The sequence below is a fragment of the Gavialis gangeticus genome, unplaced genomic scaffold (genome assembly GCF_001723915.1).
Source record: "Gavialis gangeticus isolate Ggan-Ray unplaced genomic scaffold, GavGan_comp1, whole genome shotgun sequence".
In the NCBI taxonomy this organism is placed as follows: domain Eukaryota; kingdom Metazoa; phylum Chordata; order Crocodylia; family Gavialidae; genus Gavialis; species Gavialis gangeticus.
In genome coordinates this window covers 87143424-87158616 of record NW_017729025.1, presented here as the reverse complement: position 1 = coordinate 87158616, position 15193 = coordinate 87143424, and the positions used below count along the sequence as shown (strand labels likewise).

At 47.0% G+C, this 15193-nt stretch overlaps 2 protein-coding genes across 3 annotated transcripts in view; one reads left to right on the top strand and one right to left on the bottom strand.

Annotated features, from left to right (window-relative positions):
* Positions 1 to 3443: 3443 nt before the first annotated feature.
* The window catches only part of HEATR4 (HEAT repeat containing 4), a 20691-nt gene continuing 8941 nt past the window's right edge, over positions 3444 to 15193 (bottom strand). Inside the window, exons 4-6 of one of the 2 annotated variants that reach the window (XM_019519101.1) lie at positions 14011 to 14182; positions 11468 to 11540; positions 3444 to 4342 (exon numbers count right to left, since the gene is read on the bottom strand). In XM_019519101.1, coding sequence (XP_019374646.1) covers positions 4195 to 4342; positions 11468 to 11540; positions 14011 to 14182 — 393 coding nt within the window. In that variant the 3' untranslated portion in view covers positions 3444 to 4194. The remainder of the gene's footprint in view (positions 4343 to 11467; positions 11541 to 14010; positions 14183 to 15193) is intronic. The other variant, XM_019519102.1, reaches the window with a different exon arrangement.
* Positions 9618 to 11447, top strand: CUNH14orf169 (chromosome unknown C14orf169 homolog). The gene has a single exon (XM_019519100.1). It carries the CDS (start codon positions 9646 to 9648, stop codon positions 11398 to 11400), a length of 1755 nt encoding a protein of 584 aa, XP_019374645.1. The 5' UTR covers positions 9618 to 9645; the 3' UTR covers positions 11401 to 11447.

Here is a 15193-nt window from a genome sequence, read left to right as displayed (position 1 = left end):
CAGAAGGCTTGATCCTCAAGAATAACATGAAAATTCACTTGTCCACTGGATCTTTTACCTTCATAAAAGTCTGTTCTCGTAATAAAAAATATGCAAAATCTCCTCTGGCATATTGAACCTTGTTATTGACCATAGATGCTTTAATAATTCACTACAGCAATACATTAAAACCCATTAAACTTCTTCACATTTTCCACCTGAACAGTCTTCCTGGCTGAAATGGAATTGGAAGGTAGGTAAGTGCCTTTTGTCAAAGATGGCAATCTTGTGTAATGGGTAAAATTCCTATAACTTGCATAAAAAATAAATACAAAGCCATTTACATTATGATTCCAGGAAGCTCTCTGTGGGAGAGAGATGGGAAGATAACAGATATAGATGGGTGAGAATGAGGGCATTTGGGTAGATTTGGCTTTAAATATACCTATGGTCTTTAGCTCTTGGAATTCTTTAAGAAGATACAGTTTGTTACCTGGCATCTCCCTTTTCTATTTTAAGCAGAAGTATGAAGGCAAACTTGGATCCAACCTAGCCTGAATTCTCTTCCTTGGGTAATAAAACCTTATAAAATAAGCCAGTCTATATTTGACTGTCTGAATACAAAGCAACCAAGCTCAGCCCAAAATAACAACTGATGATATTCTATAAAATGGTTATAGAACTCATTATAGCACATTAATAGGAAGACAGTTCCCAGATAGAACACACACATTCCCACAGTAATGTCAGGCCATGGCCTCAACCCAACCAACACACCCATTTAGCCTAGTCTGCCACCCTAGAGCTGATCACCTAGACTGATCCAGGTTGGCCTAAAACCACAGGACCTAACCCTTCACCCACTCCCTGTCACCAGAGTGGACAGCCAAGGTCAGTTGACTCTTGACTTCCCCATATAAACCCTTGAGGAGGGCCATGAAGTGTTTGGGCAACAGGCAGTACCATAGAAAAGGGGGCTGGGGGGGTTAGTGGGGTGAATGCCCTGGGTGCCAAAGGGAAGCGACACCAACAGGCGTGGGCCAGCCAGGGCGGGGTGTGTGACAGAGCAGCAAGCAGCTCATTTGGGGGTGTGCCAGGATGAGGGAAGGGCAGCTTCTGCTGCTGCATGCACTCCCAGGTAAGTATGGGGGGGCATGTTCCCCCCAGATCTGTGTGTGGGGCAAAGGCCGGCTGCTGCTGCAGGCTTGCCACAGGTGCCAGACTTCCTGGATACAGTACTGGCAACGGGACTTAACCTGATCCAATACTGCATTGCTGGTCCCTGTGGCTTGCTCCTTAACTCTAATCTCTGCTTGATCTCCTGGCTTTTTTACTCAGTTGGCTCCTAGACCCTGCTCTTGGATTGTCCTCAGATTCTGCTCACCTATCCTGACCCTGGTTAGCACCTTGATCTGTGGAGAGGCTCCAGACATGATCATCCATGCCCCAATGTGACAGTTTGCCTGAACCACCCCATTCAATGAAGAAGGCTCAGCATGGAACACAATCCGGTGCTGGTGCCCTCAGACTCACTGCTTTGGATGCTGCAGCCTTGGGAAGACCTGCAGGCTAGGTAAGACCATCTACTCTGGCTTGTCTCTGAAAAGTCCTAAAAGCCTGGATACAGCAGCTGTTGGCCAATCACCAATCCCTCCAGTCCTAGATTGTGTACCACCAAGAGAATAGCCAGTGCTGAAGAGGCACAGCAGCTGTGGGAAGAAATAACTGTGCTTCAGGCCTGTCCTGCAGGTCCAGTCCTGTCCTCTTCTTCTGCTATGTGGGGACTGGTGCTGCTTCAAGGGGTTTCTTATCCAATGCCACCTTTTGTTCTTTGCTCAACCTACTCCAAGGATCAGGCAAAAATGAGCCTTGTCATAAGTCTATGGTGGAGCATGACAGCCCTGTTCTCTAGGGCTGGGAGGCATTCCTTCAAGCAATCTCCATGATGTTTGACCCTCACTGGGCATGGACAGCATTAGGGAACCTACACTGAGGCAGGGGACTACCACCACCTATGCATCCCTTTTCCATCGCTACACAGCAAACACCACTGAAATGAAGTGTCCTAGCTTTATCACTTCTGGTGGGCTCTGCAGGATGAGGTAAAAAATGAACTGGTATGAGTAGAGATGCCTTTGGGGTTCAGTGGCTTCATGGACCTGGCAGTACATCTTCACCATTCCTTCCAGGAGTGGAGGGAGGAAAAAGGCACTCCCTACCCGTTCCAGGTCCCTGCCGGTAGTAGTTATTTCCAAACTCATGCAGATTAACTCGGGGAAGGGGTAGTGTTGTCTTACCCCAGATGAAAGGAAGTGCCATTGCCAACACAATCTGCGTCTCCAAAGGGTGTCCTCTGCCCCAACAGAGGGGACCATGCAAATAAGCCACCCCAGATGCGGTAAGGAGGAGCCAGCTGCAGTCTCCACAAACTCCTCTTACTCAGTAATAGAATCCTGCAACAAACCTGACCCACAGAACCCTCAGTTACAGCTATTCATCCACCTCCAAGTCCCAGGTCAAATCCTCCTGTTGACTAACTGTCTTACTGGACTCTGGGGTAGTGGGCAATGTCATCAAAGAGACTGTAGCCCAGGCCCCATAAATCCCATTACAACAACGGTTGAAGCTAGAGACCATTGAGACTACAGATGACTCACCTCTAGTGTCCAGACCCATGGGAGTGGGAGATCACCACTCTGGAGGTGAACATCCATGGACATCCTGAGACTCTATGCATCAGAGAAATCCATTTCCAGCATTATACCTTTATTCTAGGGTTCCTCTGGCTCATCTGCCATCACCTGCTGGTCAGCTGGAAAGCCTAGGAAGTTCACTTTGGTTCCAGCTACTAATGGCAATGCTGCTGGAAACCCTGGCTTGTTTCTAGACTCCACTCTGCTTGATTTCCCAGCTCCTTGACTCAACTCATTCCTAGACCCCACTCTCAGATTGACCTTGCTTTCTGACCCAGTTTTTTTTTAAATTCTGCTCACCCATCCTGACCCTGATCAGTGCCTCAGTCCCTGAATGGCCCCAGACCAGGAGTGTGCAATTATTTCAGGCAGAGGGCCACTTACTGAGTTTTGGCAAGCCACCAAGGGTTGCATGACAGGCAGCCAGGGGCAGATAAATATTAATTTTCTAAATTTTTTAGGGGCCCTGCAGGCTGGATAGAATGGCCTGGTGGGCCACATCTAGCCCGCGGGCCACATTTTGCCCACCTCTATCCAGACTCAGCTGCCACATCCCAGGTAGGACAAATAATTGTGATTCAATGGGCACGTCTACACATAATGCTATGTTGCTGTAGCAAAGCACTATGGCGATGTAGCATCCATAGGTATATCTGCACGTGACCAGCCCCTATGTCGCTGTAATAATGTGTTCCCAATATAGCATGCTGCTACAGTGATGTAGGGGCTAAAAATAACTGTGCTCAGTGCACATGGTGCAGTACGGGTAGTTACTGCACCATCTTTTAGTACTTCCTTTTGGTACTTCCAAGGCATAGTACTTCCTTTTGGTACTTCCAAAAGGCTTTATGCCAACTGCATTTAGAATCTCCTTCTGAAACCCATCTGAACAAAAACATCCACTAAATAGAATGCAGTCATTCTAGCTACATACCAAGATTTTACACTTCCCAGGAATCTTGCGTCTGGCCTAACATTACGTTCTTGTGCTTTAGATGTGTACCTGCTGGTCCTTAATCTCACCTACCCATTTTAATTAAATAGTATGTGGACAACGTTCATTTTCATTCATTCTCAAGAAGTACTCTTAGTAAGGTATGTGATTCCTTTATAGTGAACTATCCTAAACAGGTTTGAGGAAAGAAATGTTTTAGCCTCTAAGCTTGTATGTAATGTATATCCACTATCAGACTTGTTTGTCCAATAAACAATATCCCATTATTATCCTTCTCCAGTGAGAGACATACTAACATTATTAGTAAAAAAGATCTCCATATAAAACGTCTGCTGAGAGCAAGGCAACTTTATGGAGAAACAACTCACAAAACAATCCAGTTATCAAGAGATATTTCACACTTCCAGTCCAAGGTCATTCACAGCTGCCAAAGTCTAGCAGTATGTCTTCATGAGTTTGGGGACTGGTCAGAATTCCTGTACTTTCTGTCCTGCAGAAGACAGTGAGAGTCATTCTAGGGAATTCTCTAGTCGCTTGATATTGGTCAAAGAAGTCAGATGGTTTCTTCTACCTACAAAGTGACAATGAGGGTTGTCCCTTTTCCGCTGGAATTGACTCCTTACTGCTACAGGATTGCCTGTTCATTGTGGTGAGATTCAAGTGATAGGAAGACGGCTTTCCATGTCCAGGGACTTGGTGGAGTTTCCACATAGTACTGAAATGAAAAAAATTGAAGCGAAATTTGAAGCAAGGTACAGGTGAAACCCTACACAAGGGCTGCATCTTCTTTATGCTACCACTGCAGAAGGATTTGGGACCAAATACCCAGAAAAATTTCCTGGTATGGTACTGATTTTCTGTATGCATCAAAGTTGGAGTTGACCTAATTGTGATTGCTCTTGTAATGAAAAGTATTGAACAATGATTTGCCTCCATGTAGCACTTTCTATCTGAAAATTGCAAAACACTTTCCAAATATTCAAAAAATTAAACTTTCATAGGAATTAAGGCTAGAAGATACTACTATGCTCAACTAGTGTGACATATAGCATTGCACAGGTTCGAAAATTGAACCAAGTAATTTTAGTACTTAGCCCATCATTTCTTTTTGAGACAGCACATCTTTTAGAAAGATATCCATCCAGCCTTTATTTAGGACTTAAAGTGATAAAGAATCCACTGTGTCCCTAGATAAACACATTTCACAGATGAGCCTATGAACTTCACTTCATCAACTGCCTAGAAGCTTCGGTCCCTGATTCGATTCGGCCGAGATTCAGCCTGATTTTGTGGCTGAATCTCTGAATCCAAATCAAATCAGAGGACCCTTTAATCTCTATGAGTCGATTTGGAGAGATTTGGACAGATTTGGCAATTCGGATGTAGATAAAACTTTAGATGTTTTTTTACATACCTCTAAGTAGCGGGGGCTCTGAATGCTACAGTGCTGGGGCAGATGCAGCGTCCCTCAGAAGCACAGGGGACTCCCTAGTGCACTCAGCAGCAGACCCAGAAGTGGACCAGAAGCACTTCCAAGTCCACCGGGGAGTGTGCTGGGCCCTCCCCCACACCCGTGTTTCCCTAGCTTGGTGACTGGTGACTTCTGGGTCTGGGGGGGCACCTGACCAACTGCCAAGCCAGCAGGGGTTTGGGGGGCCCCCAGCACGCTCCCCAGCAGACCCGGAAGTGGACCAGAAGTACTTCAGATCCACTTCCAGGTTTGCTGCCGAGCACACTGGGGAGCCCCCCGCACTGCTGTGGGATGCTCCATCTGCCCCAGCATCACAGTGCTTATGAGCTGCGCTATTACCTCAAGGTATGTAGAAAAAACTTAAAGCTGTGCCTGTGTCTGATATGGCTGATTCACTAAATCACCATTGAATCGTTAGATCTGGATTCAGCTGAATAGAATCAGGAATACTGATCCGAACGAACAGATTGAATCACTGTCCCTGATTCGGGTGAAATCTGAATCCGAATCGAATAGGGCCTGTTTCGCACACCCCTAACTATAACCTGCCCAACATCTGACTCCCCAGGTACCTCTCCACTTTAACCTGCTACATCCCCCTTTCCCCCCACTCAAGCCTGTCCCTAACCCCGACACCTCAATTTACATTTTCACTGACTGGCTTTCTTGCCTGCATTGCTTGCCAGCCTCTGGCTTCTTTACTATTCCTTCCATCCAGGAAGAGCGCATGTACCACCTGCAGATGCTTCCTCAGCCTGACAAATGGTTTCAAACCCAAAAGCTTGCTTTGCTTTTAGGCTAAGCATTTAGGCTGCTGACGTCGATGGGTGACATCCATTCCACAGCTCCATACCTTCCCTACACTGCGGCCCATGCCTTGCAGATGATATCCCAGGCAGCTAAGCTCACCTGGAACCTCACAACTCCACTGCAACCAGCAAGCCTCAGGCCTCTCAAAGATCTTACAGCTCTGGGCTTTCCCTGAACCTGTTCAGCCTCCACAAGAGAAGGCTGAGAGGGAATCTGGTGGTTGTCTATAAACTTAGCGGGGGGACCTGCTGGGAACAAGAGAGTCCCTGTTCCCCTGGGCACTATCAGAACTAACTAGGAATAAGGGCCGCAAGTTGATTGAGTGTAGGTTCAAGCTAGACATCAGGAGGCACTACTTCACAATCAGGGCAGCGAGGATCTGGAACCAACTTTCAAGTGAAGTGGTGCTCGCTCCTACCCTGGGGGTCTTCAAAAGGAGGCTAGACGCCTGGGTCATTTGACCTCAGCATTCTTTCCTGCCCGTGGCAGGGGGTCGGACTTGATGATCTGCTCAGGTCTCTTCCGACCCTACCAACCATGAAACTATGACTGTGCCTGCATATGGTGGCTGGAAGTTTTCAGGTGCATCCTACCTGCCTTCCACCAGGGAGGTTTGCAGTCCTGGCATTTCCTGGGGGCTGCCACACCACTGGCAGTCCCACCAAGCCTCCTGACCCTGGCAGGGTGCAGTTTTAGGTCATGCCCAAGACCTGGGGCATCCTCCTTTCCTATAGCCCCTGTCCATATCTCCAAGTTCATCCTGGCAAGAGAGTTCAGCAGGGACATGTTCTTCCCCTGCTGGCTGGTGATAGAGTGAGTGTCACCTCCAGCTCTGAGAGCGGGGCATTAAATGGGGTGTTTTTTAAATCTAAAAAGGAAACAGGTGTGGACGGAGTGAGGAGGGTGGCACTCACTCTGTCTGCACGTGGAGCTTGGGGAACCCCAGCAGTGGGTGGTTCACCATGAGGAACACCACCTGATCCACCAAGCCAGGATCCAAGGAGGTGCAGTGGGGTGTCACAATATCCCCAGCAATGCTGAACACCCCCTTGCTCAGAACACTGGTTGGTGGACAGGATAGGTGTTCCCGGGCAACCATGGCCAGATCCTGCTACATCTGACTGTGGCTTGCTCATTAGGCCAAGGGGTTGCAGAGCAGTGGCTCCATGTCCTCAGTGAGATAGACAGCTACCGAGGCCTCAGTGCTACCTGCCCGATGCTGGGGTCTGGTACCTCTGGACCCCAACATGGAAGCCATGCCCTTGGGGGAAACAGTAGGATGTTAGTTTCTGGAATCCCTGTTGTTTGAACAAGAATCCCAAGGTTGCACCTGTCTCTCCAGGGTGGCAATGCAAAACACACAGCTGTTTCTTTTTGTATCCACTACTTTTGTAACTTTCTCACCTCAAATTGTCCGGTCCTCAAGTTTCTTATCTCATCTTTTTAGATAAGGTATTCCAATCCTATACCGTTTTTGATTTCTTTTCCTTTAGAGAAACTACTGTACCTGGTTAGCCCACTGTACCAATCACACCATTCACTTTTCCCACTGCCTTATAAGGCACTCTGTACAATTTAATTGCTTAGTTCTGGGAAGGCCTACACTATGGTCAAGAGCCTTAGCAAAACTCAGTTTTTCCGCTACACCCCTCACCCCTGGAACATGTGTAAAAGTGCCCATTGTTTTTAAGATGAAAGGCACATATTTGTGTTTTCTGTTGAGCTTTCTGTTGAGCTGCGGGGGACATAACAGAAGCATTCACATTGTAATCCCTATCAGGTAATACCTGGTAAGACCTGAAAATTCTGCTAACACTCTGACCATGATTTCGACTATGGAGCTAAGACAGCAGCAGTAGTTCTGTAGCTGGAGAAGCAGTGCAGTTGCATTCCTATGCTCCTGAACAGTTTTTCTGAAACACCACTTGCCACCCCAGCTCTACCTGCCCTCTTTCCTGAGCACCCCCTTACTCTAGCTATTGCTTCAGTTGCTGCTTAATTTGTTGCTGGCAATAATAGGTGATGATGGGAATCTGTGGTGAGGGGTAAGGGATGGCAGCAGCGGTGGCAGAAGGGAAGCTCAGCAGCCCTGAGTACAAAGCAGGGAGGACTGAGATGGTGGCAGGTGACTTGGTGGTGGCAGTAACAGTGACAATGGTGGGATAAGCAGTCATCTTCAGACCCAGGTGCCTTATACTTAAAGGTTGCCCATCCCACACCTAAACCACATAATACTGTTTCCATTCCATTCTCAAGCTCTGTGCAATCTTCAACCTTAGTCCTGTGAAGGTATTTTTGAGTATAGGGAAAGGATGTACAGAGGCACAGTCAATAGATGGATATGTATTTACTGGTTATGCCTAGCCCCAATATAAAGCACTTGCATTGGTCACATTTCCACTAATTCTCAGCAGCCTGAGAGAAGGATTCTCTGCCTCTGGCTCCTGTTCCCAGTCCCAATTCATGACCACTTTTATGTGAGCTTTACACAAAAAAGATTCATGGTTAGTGCTTTGGGCTGTTTATCTCTAGAATCAACAGGACACCGGTTTATCAAGTTACCAACTACACATTCTTCACAATTTGTTTAACAATTACCTTAATTTTTTATATGTGTAGCCCAGGTGGACACAGGTTTGTACTCCCCTCTCTAGTTGAGGGAATTATTGGTAGGGCAGTGTGCTGTGGAGGGACACAGCAGCCCAGTGGCCACCTCCATCCCCTATAGAGTCAAGCCCAGTAAATCAATTACTTAAACTATATACAAACGTATTATTACAACAAAACTGTGAAAGGGTAACAACATAGATTTTATATATATATATATATATATATATATATATATATACATACACACACACACACACACACACGACAGGAGGTATGACTGTGGGATCACATATTAGATCTAATCACACCTTATTGCTGGTGTAGAGGAAGCTTGATCCTGGGCCTTTGCTGAAATGGACCACAAGGGCCACATGGAGCCAGGACCAACAGTCCCAGCAACTGACAGGGCTCCTGGTTCTAGTTGTGAGAGGTGCGGCTGGGGCTGAGAGCTCCGTGTGGGCCAGGGGTTTCACCCACCCCCCAAGCTTTGGGGATCACAATAGCCGTGACCTCTAGGGCTCAAGGGTTTCACACTGGCCATGGCGCACCCCTGCAGGTGGGAGCCCTGTCAGCCACTGGGGAGATGCTGCTTGCAAATTAAAGCTCAATAGCAACCACCTATAAAGCTACTGCACATTTTCAAGGTCTAACTTTATAGTTGGTTGGAGCCTTTTATTATATGATAGCTACTTTGCATGTGGACCTGGTCTCAAGGTAATTCTGTAATTAACCAGGTAATTGTGTGGTACCTGTAATGCACAGACGGGGCCTAACTGCCACAGTGGTTAATCACGTGGAGAAATCTTTCCAGCTGGGAACGAATGAACCTACAAGCAATCCCAAAAAACTATGTTGCAACATTTCACCAGATTATATCTGCAATATTGTTGCAGGGGATTCTGGGGGTCAGGAACGTTTTGCTTTTGCAAAGGGCAGCTAGCTTCTCCCTGCCATCTCATTTAGCCCGAAATAAAATAACCTAGAGCACACCAGCAGACACGACGACACTCAGGGAGAGGTGGGGACAGAGCTGGGGGGCGGGACCTCTCTACCCGGAAGGGGAACTGTGTACCCCGGCCGTGACTACCGCCGCGCATGCGCGCTGGGCCTGGAGAGCGGCCGGAAGCATGGAGCTGGGCGCACGTGTATCGGCGCTGTCTGTCTATCGCTCCGCGGTCAGAGCGGGGCCGGGGCTGGAGCGGCGCGGGCTGGGGCGCGGGCTGCCGCTGTCCCCGCGGAGCCGCCGAGTGAGGAAGCGGCTGAAGCAAAGCAGGAGAGCGGGGCTCGGGGGCTGTCCCGCCCCGCCGCTGCAGCCCGGAGCGCCCGGCCCCAGCCCGGAGGTCGCCAGGGGGAAGCCGGGGAGGAGCCGGCGGGGAAAGGCGGGAAGCAGGTCCGTGCCCGCGCCCGCGTTGCCAGGCCAAGGGCCCGAGGTGCAGGGGACCCCCCCCACTCCAGTGCCCCGCGCTGCAGCAGCAGCAGCAGCAGGGAGCGGGCCCGGCAGCCCCGGCGTGGCGGCCGTGCTGCGGGAGCTGGGCTACGTGGCGCACAGCAGGCAGCGGGGAGCCCGGCTGTTCCAATGGATGCTGGCCCCGGTGCCGCCGCAGCGCTTCTTGGAGCAGAGCTGGGAGAAGCAGCCCCTCCTGATACAGCGGCACCAGCCCAGCTACTATCAGGGGCTCTTCTCCACGGCTGAGCTGGACAACATCTTGCGGGGTGGCTGCGTGCGCTTTGGGCTTCACCTGGACGTGACCAGCTATGTGGCTGGAGTCCGGGAGACCCACAACCCTGTGGGCCGGGCACTGCCGGCCACTGTGTGGGACTTCTATTGCCACGGCTGCTCCCTTCGTCTGCTGAACCCACAGGCCTTCTCTGCCACCGTCTGGCACTTCATCTCCATCCTCCAGGAGCAGTTTGGAAGCATGGTGGGTGCCAATGTGTACCTGACACCCCCTGGCACGCAGGGCTTTGCGCCCCACTATGATGACATCGAAGCCTTTGTGCTCCAGCTGGAAGGGAAGAAGCACTGGCGTGTCTACGCCCCGCGCAGTGAGGCCGAGGTCTTGCCCCAGTTCTCGAGCCCCAACTTTGCTCAGACAGAAATTGGGGAACCTGTTCTGGAGACCGTCCTTGAAGCTGGCGACCTGCTCTACTTTCCACGTGGGTTTATCCATCAAGGGGACTGCCTGCCTGATGCACACTCACTCCACATAACAGTATCCTCCTACCAAAGGAACTCCTGGGGAGACCTACTTGAGAAACTCCTCCCAGCTGCCTTGCAGATGGCCATAGACGAAGATGTGGAGTATAGGCAAGGGCTCCCTTTAGACTACCTGGAATACACAGGGGTCCAGAACTCAGACATGGTTGATTCTCGCCGAAGTGCCTTTATGGAAAAAGTGCAAAGTTTGATGAAGAAGCTGGTGGATTATGCACCAATCGATGCCGCAGTGGATCAGAAAGCTAAGTCGTTTCTCCATGACTGTCTACCTCCAGTGCTAACAGAAACTGAAAGGATGCTGAGTGTACATGGGCTTCCAGCCAGATGGGAAGATGGAGGTGCCCTTGATGTTGAGATACCAATAAAAAAAGAGACTCAGGTACGGCTGCTCCATTGTGGGGTCCTTAGATTGTGTAATGATGAAAACGGCATGGTGCTATATTACACAACAGAAAACTCACGAGTGTACCACGAGGAGGAGCTCAAGTACTTGCAGATAGATCCTGAGTTCACAGATGGGATCGAATTTCTGCTTACTTCCTATCCAAAGTATGTCACTGTGGACACCCTTCCATGTAATTCCATGGATGAAAAGGTTTCCTTGGCCACATTTTTGTTTGAGAAAGGCTTGTTGATTACCAAGAAACCTCTAGTATCTGTGTAGCTGTTTGTATTATGAGCAAAATAAACACAGATTGATTTGGAAAGAAATAAACCTATTTTGTTCCTACCTTGCACATACTGGTAAACCTGAATTGGGGGTCCCAATCTTGGAAGTCACTGTGGTGGAAGAATAGCTTTCTCCTGGGTCAAAAGACAAAACATTTTCTAAAGAATAAGTACACAAGAAGCAGGTATCTTAGCATGTCCACTGTGGCATAGACTTAAATGTTATCACAGCTGCTGTAATTATTCCTTAATACTCTCTGCAAGCTAGTTTGCATATTCCTTTGCCATATATGAGACAAAATAAGGTCTACCAGCTCTTACTTTGACATGTTTTGGAGTGATGTTCATTAAGACTGCCAGAGACATTTTTTGCTGTATGAAGAGGCATTATATAATCAATTTGAATGCTATACTGCAGCTCTGGCTGTTTGGGCCATCTATATGGGTATTTGATAACAATGTGCAGCAGAGCATATATCTAAACAATTGTTCATTCAGATCAATAAATTACAGATTCATATAGGACTTGATTATGTGAGGTGCCAATGGCTTTTGAGTCATTAAAAAGTTAAATACTGTCATAAACATGGCCCTCAATTTATATAAGTGAGTAATTTGTATTAAAGCTTTGTGTTTGTTTCCTGGTTTGAAAGTAAATATATATTTATTGGTATAGTTGGATGTCATGAGATTTCCAAAGAATGCCTTTTACAGCTTCTATGTTGGTGGAATAGCTTCAAGGCACACTAAACCAATTTTAAGCTACATAATTTTGAACGTAGTTACATTAAAGATAGCTCTGTCCAGGCAGCATTCAAACAAGGCTCTTCAGTAGTTTGTAAAATATATGAAAATTAAATTATGGATGCAGATTGCTTTACCATGTTACACAGTTATGAATGATTTAGCACTAAAAACCTGTAGAGCAAGTTCATGATGGAAAAGGGGGAGAGAATGTATCACGGGGCACATCTACGTTTGCATATTAATGTGATGCCGTTAACTCCAGCACATATTGTGCCAGAGTTTATTGCTCCCAGATGCTGTATTTTCCATGTGTGCCTGGGACTGCAGCACACTGAGCTGTGTCAGAGCAACTGCAGCTGGCAAGGGATCCAGGGAGTCAGCCTACCAGCTTGGGGCTGCTCTGACCTGGCTCAACGTGCTGCAGAGGGGCTGGCTGAGGCACAAAGGTGCTTCATTGTGGGGCTAGCCAGTAGGCAGCCCCATATTGAAACCCCTTTATGCCTCCGCCAGTTACATCAGCATCTACATGTGCATTGCTTCAGAGTAAAAAAACTGCAGTAGGATAGTACTTGTAAATACAAGTACTACCCTGCCTCAGAGTTAATTAGTTTCTTGTGTTTTAATAGGGCTGCATATGTAGATGCAGAGACATTTACTGCAGAGCTAATTAGTCTATTCCATAGTAAATGTCTCATGTAGATGTACCCAGGGAGTTCAAAGGAGGTGTTAACTAACATATCAAGAAGCTTTGTGGGTGGGGAACTATTTCATAGATCCCTTCTTGTTAGGAGAGGAAAACCTACATCTTTCTCCTCTAGGTGTAAGTTGCAGTAGCCTAATTTAAAACACACTAGGTGACACGGGAACACTGTAGATACAAGCTTATAACCTTACAGAGTAGATACAAGCTTATAACCTTACAGAGAGAAGCTTATACAAGCTTATAACCTTACAGAGTAGGGTTGTCCTTAATGGGTGTACCTGCTTGTCCTTAATCTGACCTAACCTTACAGAGTAAATACAAGCTTACAACCTTACAGAGAGAAGTGGGTATTTCCAGATATTGCTATGTAAGAAGTAAAAGGATGCTGTTAGATTTTTGTTTTTGTAGTTTTAATCTTCCTTTCCATGGGAAACAGCTCATTCTAAGCAGGAGTGCTTAGTATCTTAAGCTCTTTTATAGACATGCCAATTCCTCTTTCCATAATTAATATAAAGCTGCTTCCTATCAGCCATAGCACTCAGGACTCCAGCCCAGTTTTTCCCATGGTAATTCAAAGCACCACTTCAGGGCAACTTATTAACTCTGTTTGGCAAACATATGGGTTCTTAGTTGTGATCTACAAGTGATGGCCATTTCTCTGCGTGATCTGCTAATGCACTGTTTTACAGGAAGTTAGAGTAGAAAGGTATGCCAAATTCTGCTGCTGGTACAAGCTCCATAGTAGACTTTGTGCCAGTAGAGAATTGGACCTAGTGGCACTCTGCTCCCATCGTGCTTTTCCATCCATGTCAAAGATACACAACAGTCACTCCTTAACTGAAGTAAGGTGGGGAAGGCAGTTAGTGTTGAAGACGGGGTAGAGTTTCCCTTAAGGAAGGTAGTTTCTCTGCCAGCTATCTCCAGATGTCTTGAGGATGTTTTGTACTGCTTGGCCTTGGCAGACTAGAGAATTTGGTCCCTGGGAATCTTAGCTAGTAAGGTAAAGCTTCATATACACAGCCTGTCCATTCCTTGGATAACTTGCAGTGTTGGTGTGATGCATGTTGAATGATACAGCTTCGTTTCACTAATAACTAAGGCCTATGGGGATGGTCACAACAACAAATCCTATCTAAGTCCATATGCAGTGATTACCAATGGAAGTGGATTCAAGAGCAGCCCTCAGGTTTTTCAGTATATCCTTGTAGTCAGAGCTATGCTCCTCCGCATGATAGATTCGATTGGCTTTCTGCCACAGATGGTCTATAATCTCTTCAAGTTTCAGCAGTTTCTGGGTCACCAATGCCTTTTGGCTGAGGCTGGAAATCTGGATCAAAAACATACACATGTGGGATGGATGTAAAAAAACATTACATTTCTAATTGGAAACTTCTACCTCATGGAATGCTAGGCAGACAAGTACCAGTAATTTTTTTTTTTACCTTCAGTTGTTATAGCAGAAAGGCAAGTAAGCACATGTTGCAGTTGGGCCATTAAACCTAGTAATTAAACCCTGCTGCCAGCTCCTTGTGAATGAGTACAGTGGATAGATCAACCACCCTGCCTATAAGCCCCTGGCACTGTCATCTAGCCCTGTGTGATAGATTAGGCATGTAGGGGCAACAGAGGGCCTGATCTGGTCCACAGAGAGGCCCCCCACTATTCATCTAACTGTTGGGGTCAAAACCGTGAATATGTCCGATCTGCACGTCTCAAGTCAATAAAATGACCAATAACCCTGTTCAGTTATCGTTATTTGTTAGTTTAGTATTAATTTCTGTTTTTAACTTGATCCCTAAACTTCCAATATGTGCTAACTGCACTGATAAAACACAGCTGACATTTAGAAGGGAAGGGAAACGATGGGCTTTGGTTCCTGGATGTGGGACAACCCAGGTTTTTTACATTAATGGAACTGTAGAGGTGGTTATAGATTGCAGATACGATACTGGAATTTGTGCAGTAACATCCAGTCAGGCTGTAATACTATCCATACTGGGTGCATCTGCACATGCATTAATGCATTTTTCCTTATGCACATTTAGTACCTCCAATGTGAGGTACTAAATAAATGCACATTTGGCTGCCCTAATGCACAGTAGCAAAAGCATGCTTATTTTTAGTGATGCTTAAACTGTAATAAAAGATATCACCTCTACCATGAGTTCTGATTCCTTTTGCCTCTAGACCAATATGGCTACAACCTGGATACGTGATGCTATGTTGAGACTCTGACCAGTATACACTTGAGGCTATCTCCATTCCATGTTCTCTCTGATGGTGAACCCCATCTTCCTGTCTTCTGACACATATCCACTAGCTGGGACAATTCTAATTG

Excerpts from the sequence above, each read along its gene's own strand:
- CUNH14orf169 (XM_019519100.1), top strand. The coding sequence starts at position 9,646 with ATGGAGCTGGGCGCACGTGTATCGGCGCTGTCTGTCTATCGCTCCGCG.